At 30.6% G+C, this 17947-nt stretch overlaps 1 protein-coding gene across 1 annotated transcript; it reads left to right on the forward strand.

Moving 5' to 3' along the window:
• Positions 1-457: 457 nt before the first annotated feature.
• Positions 458-17307, forward strand: Fatp1 (Fatty acid transport protein 1). Its single transcript, XM_034331038.2, has 13 exons — positions 458-988; positions 6923-7124; positions 7217-7529; positions 12245-12395; positions 13057-13294; positions 14890-15133; positions 15322-15523; positions 15594-15786; positions 15893-16033; positions 16129-16266; positions 16353-16510; positions 16596-16749; positions 16874-17307. The coding sequence occupies exons 1-13, from the start codon at positions 914-916 to the stop codon at positions 17026-17028; spliced, it is 2364 nt and encodes a 787-aa protein (XP_034186929.1). The 5' UTR covers positions 458-913; the 3' UTR covers positions 17029-17307.
• Positions 17308-17947: the final 640 nt, after the last annotated feature.

The raw sequence follows: 17947 nt of genomic DNA on the forward strand, positions 1-17947 counted from the left end.
GAAGAAAGTTTCTAATTCTTTTCAAATGGTGTCATTCGTAAGAGCCATTAATTATAGTCACATCGCAGAAGATGGTCTCAGTCTCTCTATGCTGATTATTCAAAATTATTCATTTTCTTTCTCATTCAAACTTATAATAGCCAATATAGTTGCATAACTCCACCATGTGTATTAGCTAATACCCTTTCGTCTGTCTATGGACCTTTTTTGGTAATTCTTCGCGTACTCTTTGAACGCTTAAGCAAATCTAGGGAACCCTAAAATAAATCATAGTTATTTTCTAGTGAATTTTTGGTCAATTTTTGAATGCTTCACTGTAACAAGGTAAATTCAATGAACTCAATTAAAGGTGAGCAACAAGTGCGTTTCGGTACCGGTATCTACACGGTTGATGGTGAAACGATGGAGGGAGATCGGCCTGCATGATCGACCAGACAAACTCACTGTTGGTAGGTATTCCGCTTTGGTACGCGGACTAACTAACATCAGCCGGTGTACTCACGTGGACCATTTCTTTGTTCACGTTCCAAGTATTCATTGTCTTCGATTCTTTTTTTTCTCTCTCTCTTATTTTACCAGTTTTTGTTCCATTGTGAACGATCCGGTCTCTCCTTACGAATCTCTCCCGCAAAATAAACACCAAGGGGAACTTTCATGGTCCGCGCAGAAGAAAAGCGGTTCAACGCCTTTCTACCAGAGGATATTCTTTAATATTTGTGTACGAACTATTTGAATTTGTTCAAGAGTAAAGTGTGACTTTACGTGGAGGGAAGTGGTTCCTTTTTACTATCAGTGAACACTTGACACCCAAGTTCTGTTTGTTTTTGGATTGGATTTGAAAGGTTGGATCAAAATTGGATTTTCATACAAGTCTGGATTGATGTTGACGGTTTGTTGACGAGTTAACTCGAACATGTCAGCCACGATTTCGAAGATATCAGCCAATAGTTTTGGAAACGGGACGAATGCAATTTGCGATAAGGACCGCGTAAGTGTCGCAACTATTTTGATAATAAATAAGAATTTTTGTTTATTTAACTGTTCAGTTGTAGCGGTATAGTATGGATGATGTTATTTAAATTGCCTACGAATTTTAAATTAAAAAAATGGTGCACTGTAATTTAAAATAAATTACACATCATTTTAATAATATGCTATGATAGTGTAATAGGAATATTAAATTCAAATCGGGTTGTTACGTGATATTTATTATGACAAGCTTATAACAAAATTACATAATCGTACAAGAGAATAAAATTAATTTACCTAATTTCTATTCACTTGGCAACAGTATTACTTAGCAGAAAATATTTAATTTTTACGTGCTTCTTCGATGCAACTTCGAATTTAATGAAATCGATCCAGCAAGGTATAGTAGCCCGTCATTTCCGTTATTTAATTGTAAATTATCATACTATGAATAGGAAATTTTTCGTATGGTAACGAGACAATTTAAGTATTCTTACGGATTTTGATTTTTCTACGTGTTTAATATTTTTACTGAAATTCAAAAGAATTCCAAAATTAATTTCTCTCTATATATGTTATTAAACGCTATTAAAATTAGTATACCTGTTAGGATTGTATTATTTCCTCAATCTACACCGTCCCAAACGAGTTTCTTATGTAGCAATGCTGCATATTAAGTATTAATTATTTTCAAACCTGTTAATAGTAACATGTCTACTTTCTTTTATTTCAAAATCTATACTGTTTTACATTTCGTTTAACAATCATCAACTTGTTTATTATACCATATTGATTTCGTTATTATACCATATTAACTTTGTTATTATAAATAACAGAAAAGACATGCAATTATAACCAAAACTAATTTTAATTTTCTTTTGCAAATTGGACATTACATCATTGCTAAATTTTTTTTATTAATGACTTTTTAAGATTCGCAAAACACATTAAATTGAAAACATTTAAAAATTTTTGTTTTTTGAAGTTTTGAATCATTGCAAAATTTATGGTAACAAAACTTTCCCATAAGATAGTTGTTTAAAGGATATATACATGCTGTACATATACATACGCACTTAAATCTCAATATAATATCGTTTTTCCTGTTTGTATAATCTTACTAACGCATGTCGAAAGACGTATCCTTTTATAAAAAACTCGTGTGCGCTTCTTATTCTTTCGGCATACATTACTTTTACTCGTCTTTTATCTCAGTATCATCAAGGTTATTTCATCTTCTTCGAAAGAAATTGCACGTATAAAAGTGTAATGCTAGCGATTCGTTTCATAATAAGGAAAATCATAGATAATTCCAAACGTAATATTAAACGTACGTAAAAATTTTTTAGTCATTATTTCTTTTTCCTTTCAACGTACTGGATTAATTTTCTCAACACTTTGACGTACATTTGAAAGAATTTATGATCCTTTTTATACTTAATGGGAACTCGTCAGTGTAATAATGTTACTTAATAATCTGCAGCTGGAAAATTACAGATTTTTTTAATTATGATTAGTATTCAATCAAGGGATATGTAATAACACGTTCTAATGGTAAATAGGACAATTAGGTTATGAAGAATGGGAGAAAAAATAAGTCGTTTTCATTTCAAAGTCAATTTTATTTTACACTCGATAAAATAATAACAAAATTTTCGAAAATTTCAATTTTTTTTCATGGTATTAAATTTATTATACTTTCAGAAGACATTCGCGTATCCTACTTTTTAAATATGCACATTTCACTAGGCTACGAACGATTTTGCAACTCATTTGAAATTTTTATTTTAATGTCGACAGGCATGCACTTTGATATATTCTTGTTCTATTTTATATTTCCTTCTTGAAATAAATTATACATCTCTGCTTATAGATTTTCAATTTTTTTTATAGAATATACATATAATATTACTACCTCAGAGATTATGAAAAATAAAGATCCAAAGATCACTCTAGAAGGATATTTATAAAACTATCATCATTGCTAAAAATTCAGCTGAAATATTGATTAATGGTTTCAAGGAATAAATCATCATTTTTGTTAATTAGTTCGAAACTACAACAGATGGTCAATAATATTTTCCTATATTTCCTCTGACGTAATCGAAGGACATAGCATAGTAATTTAGTCTTACGTATGGTAACTTTTTAATATACCTCGTAATTAAATGTTTAATGGAGTAAGACCTAAAGAAAAAAGCCGGCCATTCCGTAGTACATTTCCTTTCTACTCGTTATCATTAAACAAGATACAAAACAAAAAATACTGTCAATAAAAAAGAAAAATTGATATTCTAGATAAAAGAAAATTACCAGTAAATAAAATCGAGTAACTAAGTTGCGGAAATGTATATTTCTATCATAGAGTAGAAAATGATTGACTAAAGAATGTGTTAGTCCTGCAGGATTACGTTTGATGTAATAGAAAGTGTGCAACAGCGCGTGTTTGATTGACTTCCATATAGAAACTATTGCAGAAATTGCATTTTAAAATTTTGAAGTTTTTCCTGTCATTTTTCCTAACAGTAAAATAAATGAAAACAAATTTTAATTGTAAATTTTTTGATTGAAAAATAAGTGTTGATTTTCTTTTTTATTGTGGGAAATATTTTAAAATTTGCAAAATTATAGATATAATTTATTACTGGATTTTTGCTTAATATCGAGAAAGATTCTTTCTAAAAATACTTTTTATGAATATTTAACGCTAAAAACAGTACGATCTTCGTATAACGGTATGCATTTCTTTGCGGGAACTGGGGCATATTAACTGGTTTTACTGTAGTTCCTTTTTCTTATGAAACTTCTTAGTGACCGCGATTTCGTTGGTATTTTGATGGGCTCGAATGCAATTTGATGAGAGGAGATCCTAATTATGTATACGTCTCATTGTATATTTCAACAGCTGTGCGATTACGGAGAAGAAAAGATTGAAAATTCTCGAAAGAAGTATAAGCTCGCTTGGAACTAAATAAAACTGTTGTTTTATTTACAAAAATGATGAGATAGTATTAAATTAAACGTATCTAGAGTTCTGAAAGCAAAAACAAGCTAATCAGAATTTATAAATATTTTTTAACAGGAGAAGATAAAAAAAATTGGGCGTCATACAAAGAATATTACATCTTCGTATTATCACTTAACCAAATAGTCACGTAAAATTACGACTTCTTACGTAGCATTATTTGGAATATTTTCGGCCAAAAGCAGTATCAAGTATGTGCTGTAAAAAATAAATAAAGTGAAACGTCTTTTGTTTGTAAATTTTCTTAACTTTCTCTCCATAGAGATGATTATTTTCATTTTCATATATCATTTAATTTGAAATTTTATCACCAAAGTATTGAATTATAATGATTTAAGTGGTACTCGAAGGATAAAAAGAAGCTAACATTGATTATAAATGATATAAAAATAAGATGCTTATTGCCAGTCATCAGCAACGAAAATGTTCCTCGGATCGGAATACTTAAGTACCCGAGGTCGTGATCTCTTCGCACGATCAATGACTAACATTTTGAATTTTAATATAAAAATCAACATAAAGCAAGTTGTATTTTGCGCAAGACTACACGATGTGACATCATAGATTACAATGTTAATTTTATCAATTATTTAAATATTTACATAAAATTAACTTTATTCATTCATTTTTGATACATCGGGGTTACATACGGATCAATTTGTAACATATGAAAACTCCCGGAACAGGAAGTACCAATGGTAGCACTTTTGGCGCGAGTAAGACCACTTCCGGTTCTGGAGGTCTCTATAAATTTACTTATTTGTTAAATAACTGTGAATTTTATGTATCAGCAAAATTCATTATTTTAAGTATAAACAAGAATTTATTAAATTTGAAAATTAATTGTTGAGGTTTATTGGTATGTATTTATTTTTAAAATATATTCGTGGAGCATTGTTAAAGAGCTTCCGTAATGTGCCGTATGGTAGCACTAGTATAGGGTTATTGATTAGGTTTCTCTACCAAAAATGATTATAGACTGTGAGAATCCGTGTCTTGTTTAAAATTTCTATTGTGAATACCTAAGTATCGTTTAGAGGTGATTTAATAAGTATTGCGCAATTGTGAGAATGTAAAGAGAATGTATTTAATGTATGTACAGTGTATGTATCAATTACGCGACTAAAAAGGGTTCTGCAAAAATGTGTCCTAGCATCTTATCAAACCGTTAATCAAAGTCATAGGTATCTCTTTGGGGTGAGTAAATGCTTGAAAAGTATTCATTTAACATTTTTTAATTCTAAAAAAAATTCCAAAAACAGAAGATACAATTCTTATTATTCATATTTCATAGTACATACCATAATTTATACGTATGCATTTATAAAAAAATTAGGTTATTTTTTTATTATTTTATCACATTCTTTTATTAAATATACTTTCTTATCAGCTGTAACATGAACATAAATGATTATGAACTATTGGACTAATCAAGACATTTATTTCATTTTAGGTAAGGAAATACTAAAGTAATACTTATATAACTTTGTCTTTCATTTTCTTGTAAAACTTCTTTATCGACTATCGGTAATTTAAAAACTACATTTTTTCAAGAATACCGCATAATCAGAATTTATAATCAATTATATTATTGCTATTAAGAGATAAGTATAAATGTTATAGTCGACAAAAATGCTTGAAAAAATTGATAATTACAGAAACAAACAAATATAAAAACAGTAAATAAAAGCTTATGAAGAATTAAATTAGATATGATTATAATCAGATAAAAGATTAATTAAAAATGCATGAGAGAATGAAAAAATCTATAATGAATTACGTCTATATAAAAAAAACAACAACAATGTATATCATAATTAATAAAACGTGATTTTTTCATGGAAAAAAACGAGAGATCAAAGATGAACAATTCCTGAATGAAATTAAATGTTAAAACTAAAAGTATAAAAAAGTATATTGTTTTTAATTACTTTGTATCTTTGTGAGATGATACTCTGAGAGAAACTACAAGAGAAAGTAGAAAGTATAGAAACGTTTGCACATATGTAAAGTAATATTTAAAAACAAAAAGGCCACATATTTGCATTAATTTTACTGTTTTAAATATCAATTGTTTATTAAATAGGAATTTTTATATGAAATTACAATTCATTGTACGATCTTCTTTATTTATTTAATGACGGGCAATACACAGATCAAATATTAGCTGTGTACACTTAGGAAACAAAATAGAAATTTTCGGCACACAAGTAAAATATTTGAAATAAAATATTAACACCTCCTAGACGATAAGTGTTGTATATTGAAATAAAAAATTTCAGTACATTTTTATTCCTTTCTCTAGAAACTGAAATTCAGATTGTTCATACAATTATATTAATTATTCCAATTCAAAGTATCACCTAATTAACCTTTTCAAACTGGTTCAGAAAGTAGTTCGATAATCACAGGAAGCGCTAAGATACGATGTGATACTTTCCTCGTTTTTGTTTCATTCTTTACATAACTATCTTTCCTACTTGTCAGACTAAAAAATTCCAAAGAAAATCCATGAAAAAAAGAAGTTGACCTTGAAATTCTCCGTCTTCCATCTACAAAAAAAATATATGTCTACTACTATAACTCTTTCAAAACAATATAATAATAGACTGTGTAATCTTCGCAGAAAATAAAAAAATCCAACGAACAAAGACTGAAAATTACCATTTTATGGCGCACACACACACACACATGGTACCATTGTATGTATCATACCGCGTAATAATTCTCAACCACGTTCATTACTTTAATTTTACATTCTAGTACTTGTCGAACATTGCGTAACTGGATGATAAATCCCATTTACATAAAGGAAAAAAAATTATAATTTTTAAATTGAACCGTTTCTTTTGAACGATCCTGTAGGTATACGTACAAGCCGGTTCTGTATCATCGCATAATCTGAATTTACTGGCTGTATTTTTTCAGGACGTAGAAAAGGGTGAGCTCCAATCGAACGTAGGCCTCTCATCGTCGATCTGTTCACGGCCGACGTCTTCGTCGCGGACGACGACGTCGGCCGAGAGCAGGGTCGAGCTCGAGGACAAAGTAAGGAACAACAACAGCAGGTCGAATGCAGCTAACAACGCGACGGTGGAAGTGGAAATCGTCCCGAACAATGAACCGATAGGTAAAGTACAGTATATATTAGAGACGAAGAGCCGGTAGAGGATCGTGGACGGGAGACGCGTCATGGTTGGGCGAACGTTGTCTTGAGTGCAGGAGCGGGGACGCCGGAGACGACCACGACGACGACGACGGCGACGACAACATCGAAGACGAGAACGCGAACGGGAAGAGGAACGGAAACGAGCGAAACCAGCCGGTGGAAGGCAGTCGGCCGCTTGCTTTGCCGCCTAACACTCATCATGCTTCTGTTAGCGAGCCTCGTTGCCTGTTTGGCATTGCTCGCCATATACGCAGGCCCGATTTTCCTCGTGCAACTTCTCGTCGTTGTTCTCGTCGCGTATTTAGTATCAGGAGGACGTTTCCGATGGTTCTACGTAGCCGCTAAAACAGCGCCTAGAGACATTTTGTGAGTACAGATTCCAACATCTTCCCAACACAACAGCTATAGAAAACTTGCGTGCACGCTTTCGAACTGCCGAGCCGTTCTAATCCTGGAACCGTTGAACGGAAACCGGGTCAATCTTCTTCTGACTACCGTCCACTGGCTATTCTTTGCATGACAGCTCAAGAATCTTGCTCTTGCTTTATTTCTACCTTTTAAAACGCCGATGTTACTCCTATGTACGCCGTTGGTAATTATATATAGATAGGACACGTAAAATTATTTCTTAAAGGTAATTGTGTATTCGGTGGATCCGGTGCCACGACAGGAATTTAAACGACCGGTTCTGCCGGACTGGTCAAAACAATCGATATATTAGCTCATCCTTTGAACAATGATATTTTCTTAGTCGTTTAATGATTCTGAAGGAAATTAACATTTACCGTTAGTTAGAACACTTTCGTAATTGTCGTCTTCTAATACCTTTTTCCACCATGCGCGATTAATATGGCGCTTGGAAAACATAAATTTTAATAATTTAAAAATTCCACATGAGCGATAGTTTATCTATTCGTCTACGTACTTTTTCCAAGGTCAATGACAATATTAATTATGGGCTGACCTAATATATGTGTTTCAATGACATTGAGTCGGTCGTTTAACTCATTTTTTACCATGAATTCCCCTGGAGATTTATAATTTATTTAAATGTAATCTAAATTGAAACTTACTTTTATACAGTATTAAAAACTTCCTTGTTTTTTAATCTTAATTTATTAACATATTGCATGAGTCAGTATTTATTTTAACAAACATTCCAATTGATACCAAAATGTAATCGCATATTCATACGTCATTTTTTACATATAGTTACTATTGATGTGTCATAAAGACGATTAACAATCTAGAGTGAAATAAATTTTTAAAATGATCAACAGTATAGCGTGATTTGATGAAATTTAAAAATAATATAAACTGTAACTTTCTAAAGGTATCGGTGCACGATGTAAACAGATCTGGATAGGATAGAAATCCTTGTGAATTATAGATGACCCGGTTTCCGACTCGCAAACACAACACGTGACATTAACATTTCCGTCCTTCGACAGTTAATGTCTGTATTGCCCTTATAAAATAATTGTTCAATTTCCAACGATACAAGCTGGTAGGAAAGTGTGCACGACAATTGAAATTTATATTACCATCGGTGATCATCTACAATGGCTTCGAAAAGTATTGACATAACCTTACTTTCATTTTAACCCTTCGTCACGTGCCCCTGTTGAACGATTATCATTACGGCACCGACCCATGTGTTTTTATTACACGTGCACACACGTATTTACTCGTACGTGTATATTCATCAAACAGTTAAACGTCAAGCATCATTCTGGCAAGTGAAATAAAAGAATCCTAGTGCTTCATCATGCTAACCACATATCCGGGTATTTAATTATCCGCGTATGTACGTGATAATCGCGTACGCGTGTATTTTAGTAGTCAGGGTTTAAAACTATGACCTCTGTTGTCTAAGTGATTGAATGATCACCATGTTGAGTAGTTATGGATTAAAAATCGCAGACAGTATTGCAGTTTAAATAAAATATCCATTGCAACCGGAAACATTGCCAAAGCTCCGTCCTTGTGAAACAGGAAATAAGGGTCAATCACGTGACACTATTCCTCGATATAATTTATAGTACTTTTTATATAATACTTTTTTCTATGAATAATTAATTAATATAATCAATGGATAATGATTATTTTTTACTGTTATAAACATTATTGTATAAAATAATTGTTAGAAATATTATTGGTATTTCAAATCTTTTCGTGACCTCAGGTTATCAAAGTTGAAGAATTTCTGCTCATTATCTATTGTGAAAGAGTCCATGAGAGATTTTGAGGGATAATTATACTAACGTGAAACTTTCACGCGTTTTATGCTTTCCCTTTTTTTCGTAACTTTGAAAATAGTATCTTAATGAAAACAATTTTATTATACCACGTGTTTTCCAGACATATCAACTTATCAAATATTTTAACTTATTCTCCAATATAAAAGATTTAATCTTTTTCTCATTTGCATCAATAATTTATTACACCTAATTGATATTTGAAGATTTTTTAAAATGAATTTATCGATCATGATTATTTATAAAATAATGGGAAAAAAAGAAATTTTTGTAGTAATTATATATTTCATTATTAGTTGCTTAATACAATTTAACATTCGTGTTTGGAATTTATTTGAATCAATTTAATATAAAATTTTAAGCTCCGGCCACCTTCGACCCCAAGGCAGTCGAACTATCAATCATATTATTTTCTTGTTTGTTAATTATTTTTTCTTATCATAAAAAAATAAAGCATATCGTTTCATTGAACATAACAGTAATTGTTAAACGATGAATAGACGAGCAGAGCAAAAATAGAACGTAATACTTTTATCTTTTTATTCAAAAATACATGTTATCAGTTGAAAACAATTTGTGTATATCTTTTTCACTTCTTTCGATTTACTTATTCATCCGTTTAATCAGAAATCGATTATTTATTTCGCTCGACCTTGTTTCATGAAAAGTAGAATCGAATGCAGTCGTTCGATAAAGTCGTAACAATGAAACACAATAGTTCCACGTGTGAAATATATCGACTCGAGAAAAGGAAATCTATTTTCTATTTATTTGTAAAATTACGTTAACAACGTTAACTGCGTTAGAAAGTAACCAAGGACGAAATCGAATCGCTGTATCCGGTTACATTTATAATTTATACCGTAGATATTTAGCAACATTGTAAAATTGATATTATTTAAATGAATATTTGCACATAATGTTTATATTAAAATAATATCATACATAAGGTGCAAAGTACACAGGGGTCACGTTTACTTTTTAATACAATTTATATTTATAATTAATTATTCCTCGGTTTGTGTAATAATGCAGCTAATCTTTGCATAAAGAAAATACCCTGAACAGCTTCGATCGCGATCTAACATCAAGATATCATGAGAAATGTGGTTAATATTATTACATAAGTCTCGTATCACTTACAAGCACCTGTGATACGATTGATCTTCCTTCTATTACCTACCTGGATCTCTTTCTGCGGTGTCTCGTTGGTTTCTGGTTGAGAATACACGTCGTCTTTGGAATATTTTACACTTATTATAACAAAGTAATCATTTAATCACTTTTTTTTTCTACTCACTGAATGTTAATGAAATTTATGTAGCTACATTAAAATTATATACTTTTTTTACACTTATATTGCATAAATTGTGCAGGATGTTAAGTATTAGCATAGCATAAAAAATATCAATTAAATGTTTGTAATCGTGGATAATTCGTGTGCAATTAATACGCTTGAAAATTATTTTACATAATTTTTCATTTATTGTAGAATTACAGGTAATTAGTATTAAATTACAAACAACTATCTTTAAGTGTATTGAAATTATTAAGTTATTAAATTTAATCAATCATTAAATTTTTATAGTAAAATTAGTAGAACTTTACAGTTTTATAGTATTTTAATAATATAAGGATTTATTTATTTGTTTACTTATCGAACATTCAATAAGGAATCGTGAAGAATCATTAAGTGTTTACAAATATACAGGTAGTGTACTGTTAGTGTTTACAAATGATCATGGAAATGAGGATGGAATACGATATCTGTGTACCTTTTAATTCATTTGAATATATACTGCCTTGGCGTCGGTGAAAAAAGTGAAGTTAAGTTAAGTTAAATGCGTAAATATTGCTGATCCATTACGTACACACGTGCGTCATACGTGAGCTCGCATAAAATCAGTGATAAATCGGCTAAAACGATGTGCACGTCGGACAGATTTCTCTCGTCGCTTTAAGCGGTCCATTCATCCAACTAAACGTTTAAATTTCATTTATGATGCATTTAGACTCGGCTTGCCCCGCAATTCCGTTGTCGCTAATTCAATGAATTTCTAATTTCTTTCGGACTTGTAACATTTCATACCTGTTTAATTAATATCATTTGCGAGGAAAATAGAATTATAGCGTAACAATGATATTGCGCCTGAGAAACTCGACCCTCTCAACTTAACAAATTTTTTTTTTCGAATTTTATTCTTTACTCGACGTCAATCGCTGCGTATTTTTATTCTCTACAAGAAAGTATTAAGGTATTCGGGTCGAAAATTGAACAGTGAAAAAGATATCTTAGGGAGAGACCGCTGGTCTCTCCCAGTCTCTCCCTGGGATATCTTTCGAACCGATCAATTTTCGACCCAAGTACCATAATACTTTCTTGTAGAGAATAAAAATACGCAGCGATTGACGTCGAGTAAAGAATAAAATTCGAAAAAAAAAATTTTCAAATGCAATTGCATTTTAAAAAGCGAAGATGATCCTCTGGGTTCTATATAATTTCAATTAACTGTTTTTCTATTTTTTTATTTCGTCTTGAGTTTATGGTCTCTCAGTATAAAAGGCTTATTGTTAAAAAAAATTTGTATCTGTCTGGAGCGAGTAATACGCACGAATTTATCAACAGACGTGATATCTTATTTCTTTCGCTTCCTGAATACATTTTACTCTGCTGAAAGTAGCCTGTTACGTTTAAAGGTTTATCGAAACAGATTTTCATACTATCCAGAAATTCCTTTCTATTTTTAATATTCAGGCAACGCTTCGTCGAAAACGCTGGGTCTTTTCTTCGGTTAATAAATATTTGTTTTATTTTTATTCTAGAGCCATCTTTCGGTATATTAAACTTCTGTGGACAATTCGTTGCCACGAGAGGAAAAACAGAAGCGTTGCCGATGTATTTCGGCAAAATGTTAATCGTCATCCCAATAAAGTTTGTTTGATCTGCGAGGATCAAGAGTGGACCTTTCAACAGGTAAATGTCACCAGTCCCAGTGTTAATTTAAAATATTTCCATTAAATAACGTACTATTTAATTTCAATAATCGACTAGTATTATAATAGATTAATCTTCTTCATCATAAAAATTTGATTTTCATTTTTTAAAGTTGTTATGAATTGATCATTTTACATCACTACAAGTTATGCTAAATGTTATAATAAGTTTTAATGTATTTGGTCATTAAAAACTGTTCAACTATTCATTATCAGATTAAAAACGTCTGGTCAGAAAAATAAATACAATATAAAAGATTCTTTGAATAAAAGATATGAGCGAATGTATTCTTGTATCTCTTAGGAGATAAATAATGAAAACGGAATAATTCTTTTCTTAAGAAATTAGAGATTTTTAACCTTTGATAACCTTGGAAACACAGAGGTCTTTGAACTATATTACAGAAGAGTGGAATAATTATTCTTGCTATCATCTTTTATAATTATATAAAAATATTTCATTAAGAGTGATTGAAAATAAAAATTGACTTCTAAGAAGTTTCTTTAAAAGAATTCTATTTAATATAATAACGGTATACCAGACTTTCTATTATACAGAGTACTTAAAAAAAAAAATACTTGAAATTACAGCTAAGTTCTAATTAAATTTTCTTATTAAACTAAATATATAATATTTCCAGGTGGAAGACTACAGCAATAAAATTGCAACGGTATTCAAAAGCCATGGATATCGTAAGGGAGATGTGGTTGCCATACTTTTGGAAAATCGTGTGGAATACGTACCCCTTTGGCTTGGGTTGAGCAAGCTGGGGGTAATAGTACCACTTATCAACACCAATCTCCGTAAATCTTCCCTTCTACACAGTATAAATGTATCTAAATGTCAAGCTCTTATTTATGGAGTAGATTTTACCGAAGGTAAGTAAGAAATAATAATTATAACCCGTCGTTCTAATAGCGAACCAGCCATTTTGTATTATAAATTTCGAGAAACTGTTTATATAGTCATTTTCCTCGAACCCTAAGCTACAAATTGATATACCATAAGTGTTATTTTGTAATAATTTTCTGTCATGATTTTCCATGTTTCGAAAGTGGTCAGTTGAGAAACAAATTCTTGGATAAAATTTCTATTCGTACAAACTTATTTATTTAATATTATAATACTGATATAATATATAAATCTTTGATTGTATATTATATTCATTTCGTATTTTATTTCAATGTCAAACGGAAGAAATATTTATACCCCTGGGAGATATTTAATTTCCGGCTAACCGCGTGGTCTATTAATGATTGAACGTGTTAACATCTTTCCTAGTTGCCTTAACATGAACCTTTCTACGTTGATGCTGATGTATTATTCAGAATAAAAATACGACTAAAATCAAATAAACTACAGGATAAAGAATTCTTTTCTTAATTAATATTTCTCTTCTGTACATTGCATTATTTGTAAACAAAGTTTGCATACAGTATATTAATTATCAGTCTGTAAGTACTTATAGCAGCTTTACTTTTGCGTTCATGAAGCACTACAACAGCATCAGCTTAATAAATTAAACGAACCGGTTATTGTGAAACAGTTGAATTATCTCCTCATGCGAAAATTACGTAAACAGACTGTGCACAAAACATATTTTAAATTATTCCGACGTTAAACGGTTTGATAATTTAACCCATTAATACCCACGTTAAGCTTGTATCTAGCATTCGTGACCTCTTGAAATGAAATGATATTTGATTTGTATTGCGTGCGAGTTCAATCAGCGCATAATGACCGTGATAACGATTGATGCAATAATAGGAAATAGAACTAACTATCCCAGAATTAAAGAAGATTAGGTGTTCGGTTGCGTGCCATGGCCGATTCAACGCGAGGGCTATTTTATAAACGGTTGCATAACACCAAACAACTAGCTAAATACCACGTTTACGCATCAGCCAGCAGCTATGCAAATACTGTAACGATTCTAATTTAGATACGAAGATCCGTAATAGATTTCTTATCTAGTCATTTATGCCTGAAATATCTAACCGATTCTGTTATGAACGTTTGCAAAAGAAAAGACGTTTTTGAAAAGTTAAAAGTGGCCTTATTTCAGGCCCACGGTGCTAAGAGAGACATAAGGGACCTCATTCGCAAGGAACACTGCAGTCATTGACCCAGAGAAGAAGGTACGGAGATCAAATTGTAGATTGACACGTGTTTCAGCTTCTTCTCACCTCTTTCCTTTGCAGCCTTTATTAACACTCAATACCTCAGACCTATCCTAAAATATTATTTAAAATGATAAAACTCATGAAAATTGGGAAATTTTTATTTGATATTTATTTTGTTATTAATATTTAATTATATTAACTTGCTGAATTAATATTGGTATATCTTCGAAATTAGGATTTTGAAGTGCAGTGTTCTTTACGAATGGGGTTTCTTTATCGCCTGGCCCCTTATTTAACAATTACTGTAATTAATCTTGTTACACGAAGTAAAAAGATATTATTCTTTTCAGCTCTCTCGGATATCGCCGACTCGTTAGACCCGAAATTTTCATTGTACAGAATCGGTAATTTATCGAACTCCAAAGTATCGAAATTAAGTAATTTAAATGACAAAGATTTAGTCGCTCTTATGGCTGATGTCTCGCCGGCTCCGCCTGTCCTACAAGAAAAAGGCTGTTATCATGATCAATTATTGTATATTTTCACCAGTGGCACGACTGGTCTTCCTAAAGCTGCAGTTATTACAAATTCTAGGTAAGGAACATCATTTTTATTAGTGTTACCTATAGATAACGATTACCTATTGATTTCTCGTTTGTTCGGAATTATTTATCAGTTAATCGTGTTTCTCGGTGCCCTTTCATTTATATTTATCTATAGTCACTATGAAATAGACCACCTAAAATTGCCACTTTAATTACAATTTTTTATCATCGTTTCAGGTATATGTTTATGTCAAACGGTATTTTTATGATGGTGCAGTTCAAAAATTCTGATAGAATTTATACACCCTTGCCATTGTATCATACTGCTGGGGGTGTGATGTCCATTGGTGCTGCTCTTCTTCATGGGTCAACAGTAGTAATTAGAAAAAAGTTTTCAGCAAGCGCTTACTTTACTGAATGTATCAAGTATAACTGTACAGTACGTCTTTTGATACCTTTATTCGATAATTTGATTTTTCTTATAATAATGATTTTAATTTATTTATCAGATTGGTCAGTACATTGGTGAAATGTGTAGATATATCTTAGCTGTACCTCCGAAACCGGAAGATAAGAAACATAATGTTAGGATGATATTTGGTAATGGTTTAAGACCACAAATATGGCCCGAATTCGTTGAGCGATTTAATATTCCTCAGGTTGCGGAATTTTATGGAGCAACGGAAGGAAATGCTAATATCGGTAGATAATTAATGGTTTACGTTATAATAAAGCGTCTATTTCAATTTTAAAGAATCACGATATAGTTATCTTTTTTTTAATATTAGCATTTTATGTTCTTTTTCAGTGAATATCGATAACACTGTTGGGGCTATTGGTTTTGTGTCGAGAATAATTCCATCTGTTTATCCTATTTCCATTTTAAAAGTAAACGAAGAAGGTGAATTAATAAGGAATGCAAAAGGTTTATGTCAAGTATGTGAACCAAGTAAGTATTCTGTTTAATATATGTTAAAATATCTACTTTGCACTGTATAAAATAAAAGCTGCAATGTGTAAAATTGTTTTTATTAATATTCTTAGATGAACCAGGTGTGTTTGTTGGAAAAATTATACCCAATAATCCATCTAGAGCATTCTTAGGATATGTGGATCAGAAAGCATCTGAAAAGAAAGTAGTCTATAATGTATTCAAGAAAGGCGACTCGGCATTTATATCCGGTATAAATTAATTGTAACGAACTTCCAGAGATACTAAAAATATCCATGATTGTGACAAATATTTTTATATTCTTTCTTTCTCCTAGGTGATATTTTAATCGCTGACGAATTCGGTTATTTATATTTCAAAGACAGAACAGGTGATACTTTCCGATGGAAAGGAGAAAATGTTTCAACATCCGAAGTTGAAGCTATTATCAGTAATATTATTAATTACAGAGACTGTGTTGTATATGGGGTTGAGGTATATATAATACGTAAAACAAGTATCTTAAATAATTTTTAACTTTTCTAAAATTATATGGAACTTTTTATAATTCTTCTATTAGATTCCCGGACTCGAAGGAAAAGCCGGAATGGCAGCAATATACGACGAAAATTCTACGTTAGACATTAATAAATTATCGACTGATTTAAAGGAACATTTAGCATTTTATGCAATACCTAAGTTCATCAGAATTTTAACAAAGATCGATCTTACAGGTATTCATATTATAACTTTTTTCATACTTATAAAAATAATAATGCAAATTTGCCTGTTGTAGTTTGAGATTCATCATATGTGCTTGAAAATTTAAAAAGTAAGTTGTTTTAATAATTATTTCAGGTACATTTAAACTAAAGAAGAAAGATCTTATAGAAGAAGGATATGATCCTAAAAGAATACAAGATAAATTATTTTATTTGAGTGAAAAGTCTGGATATCAGTTATTATCTACTGAAACCTACGAACAAATTCAACATGGAAAGATTCGTTTCTAAGTTATACCTCGACAAAAAGAAAGATTGATTAAACGGGAACAATTTTTACTCCAACTATTTACAGCTTGTCATCAAGGTGAAAAGAGGCTTTTCATCTTCATTATATTGAATCAAAAAAGATTACTTTATATCACACTATAATTTAATGATATTTCAATTATAAGAATTCCCACTCCACTCTCTTTTAACTTTTGTATGGGTTTATATTTTACATAATTTATTACAGATAATGTACAATATGTAACATCGATATTAAAATGAAAGATTTTTTTTATTTAATAATAGGATGTATTTTTTTTTTCATCTTTTAAGTCACTTGTATAATAAATCTTTCATTTTTAGGTCATATTGCATTTTATAATAACACAACATAAAAACTGTTTTTATATCATTGTCGAAGCTGAAATTAAGTGAATATTTCAAAGGAATAATTTCTTTGAAACACAATATAATTTACAAAAGCTGTAAATTTGTACAAGGTATTAAATCTGAAATTACACACAGCAAAATGCACAAAATAAAATACAATGTATTTTGTAACATAAATATAATTTTTAGTTCCAAAATTTAGAATTGTTACAGACATGTTATACTATTGTACCTATATTTTAGTACATATTGTTGTTGTTATACCATTATCATTAAGCATTAAGTACATAAAATAAATTATTGTTAATAATATATTATTACATAGAAAAGCTGGCATATTTATAAAAACTTCCAAGATTAAACTTCGGTGGAAAGTATATATATTTTACATGATATATATAAACATTTTATCACATTGAAACATTCCATTACAACTGCTAATACATTACCGTCCGACTGTATTTTCTAGCCGTGTTGTGAAAATTGTTAAAGCATGATAATTTATTTCAATGAATTTTTACAATAATTTCAATTAAATTACATAATAGTA

Source organism: Osmia lignaria, chromosome 14, assembly GCF_051020975.1.
Source record: "Osmia lignaria lignaria isolate PbOS001 chromosome 14, iyOsmLign1, whole genome shotgun sequence".
Taxonomy (NCBI): domain Eukaryota; kingdom Metazoa; phylum Arthropoda; class Insecta; order Hymenoptera; family Megachilidae; genus Osmia; species Osmia lignaria.

Excerpts from the sequence above, each read along its gene's own strand:
- Fatp1 (XM_034331038.2), top strand. The coding sequence starts at position 914 with ATGTCAGCCACGATTTCGAAGATATCAGCCAATAGTTTTGGAAACGGG. Across the intron at positions 12,396-13,056 it reads AAGAGTGGACCTTTCAACAG|GTGGAAGACTACAGCAATAA; the intron begins GTAAATGTCACC and ends TAATATTTCCAG. Across the intron at positions 16,511-16,595 it reads GTGTTGTATATGGGGTTGAG|ATTCCCGGACTCGAAGGAAA; the intron begins GTATATATAATA and ends TTCTTCTATTAG.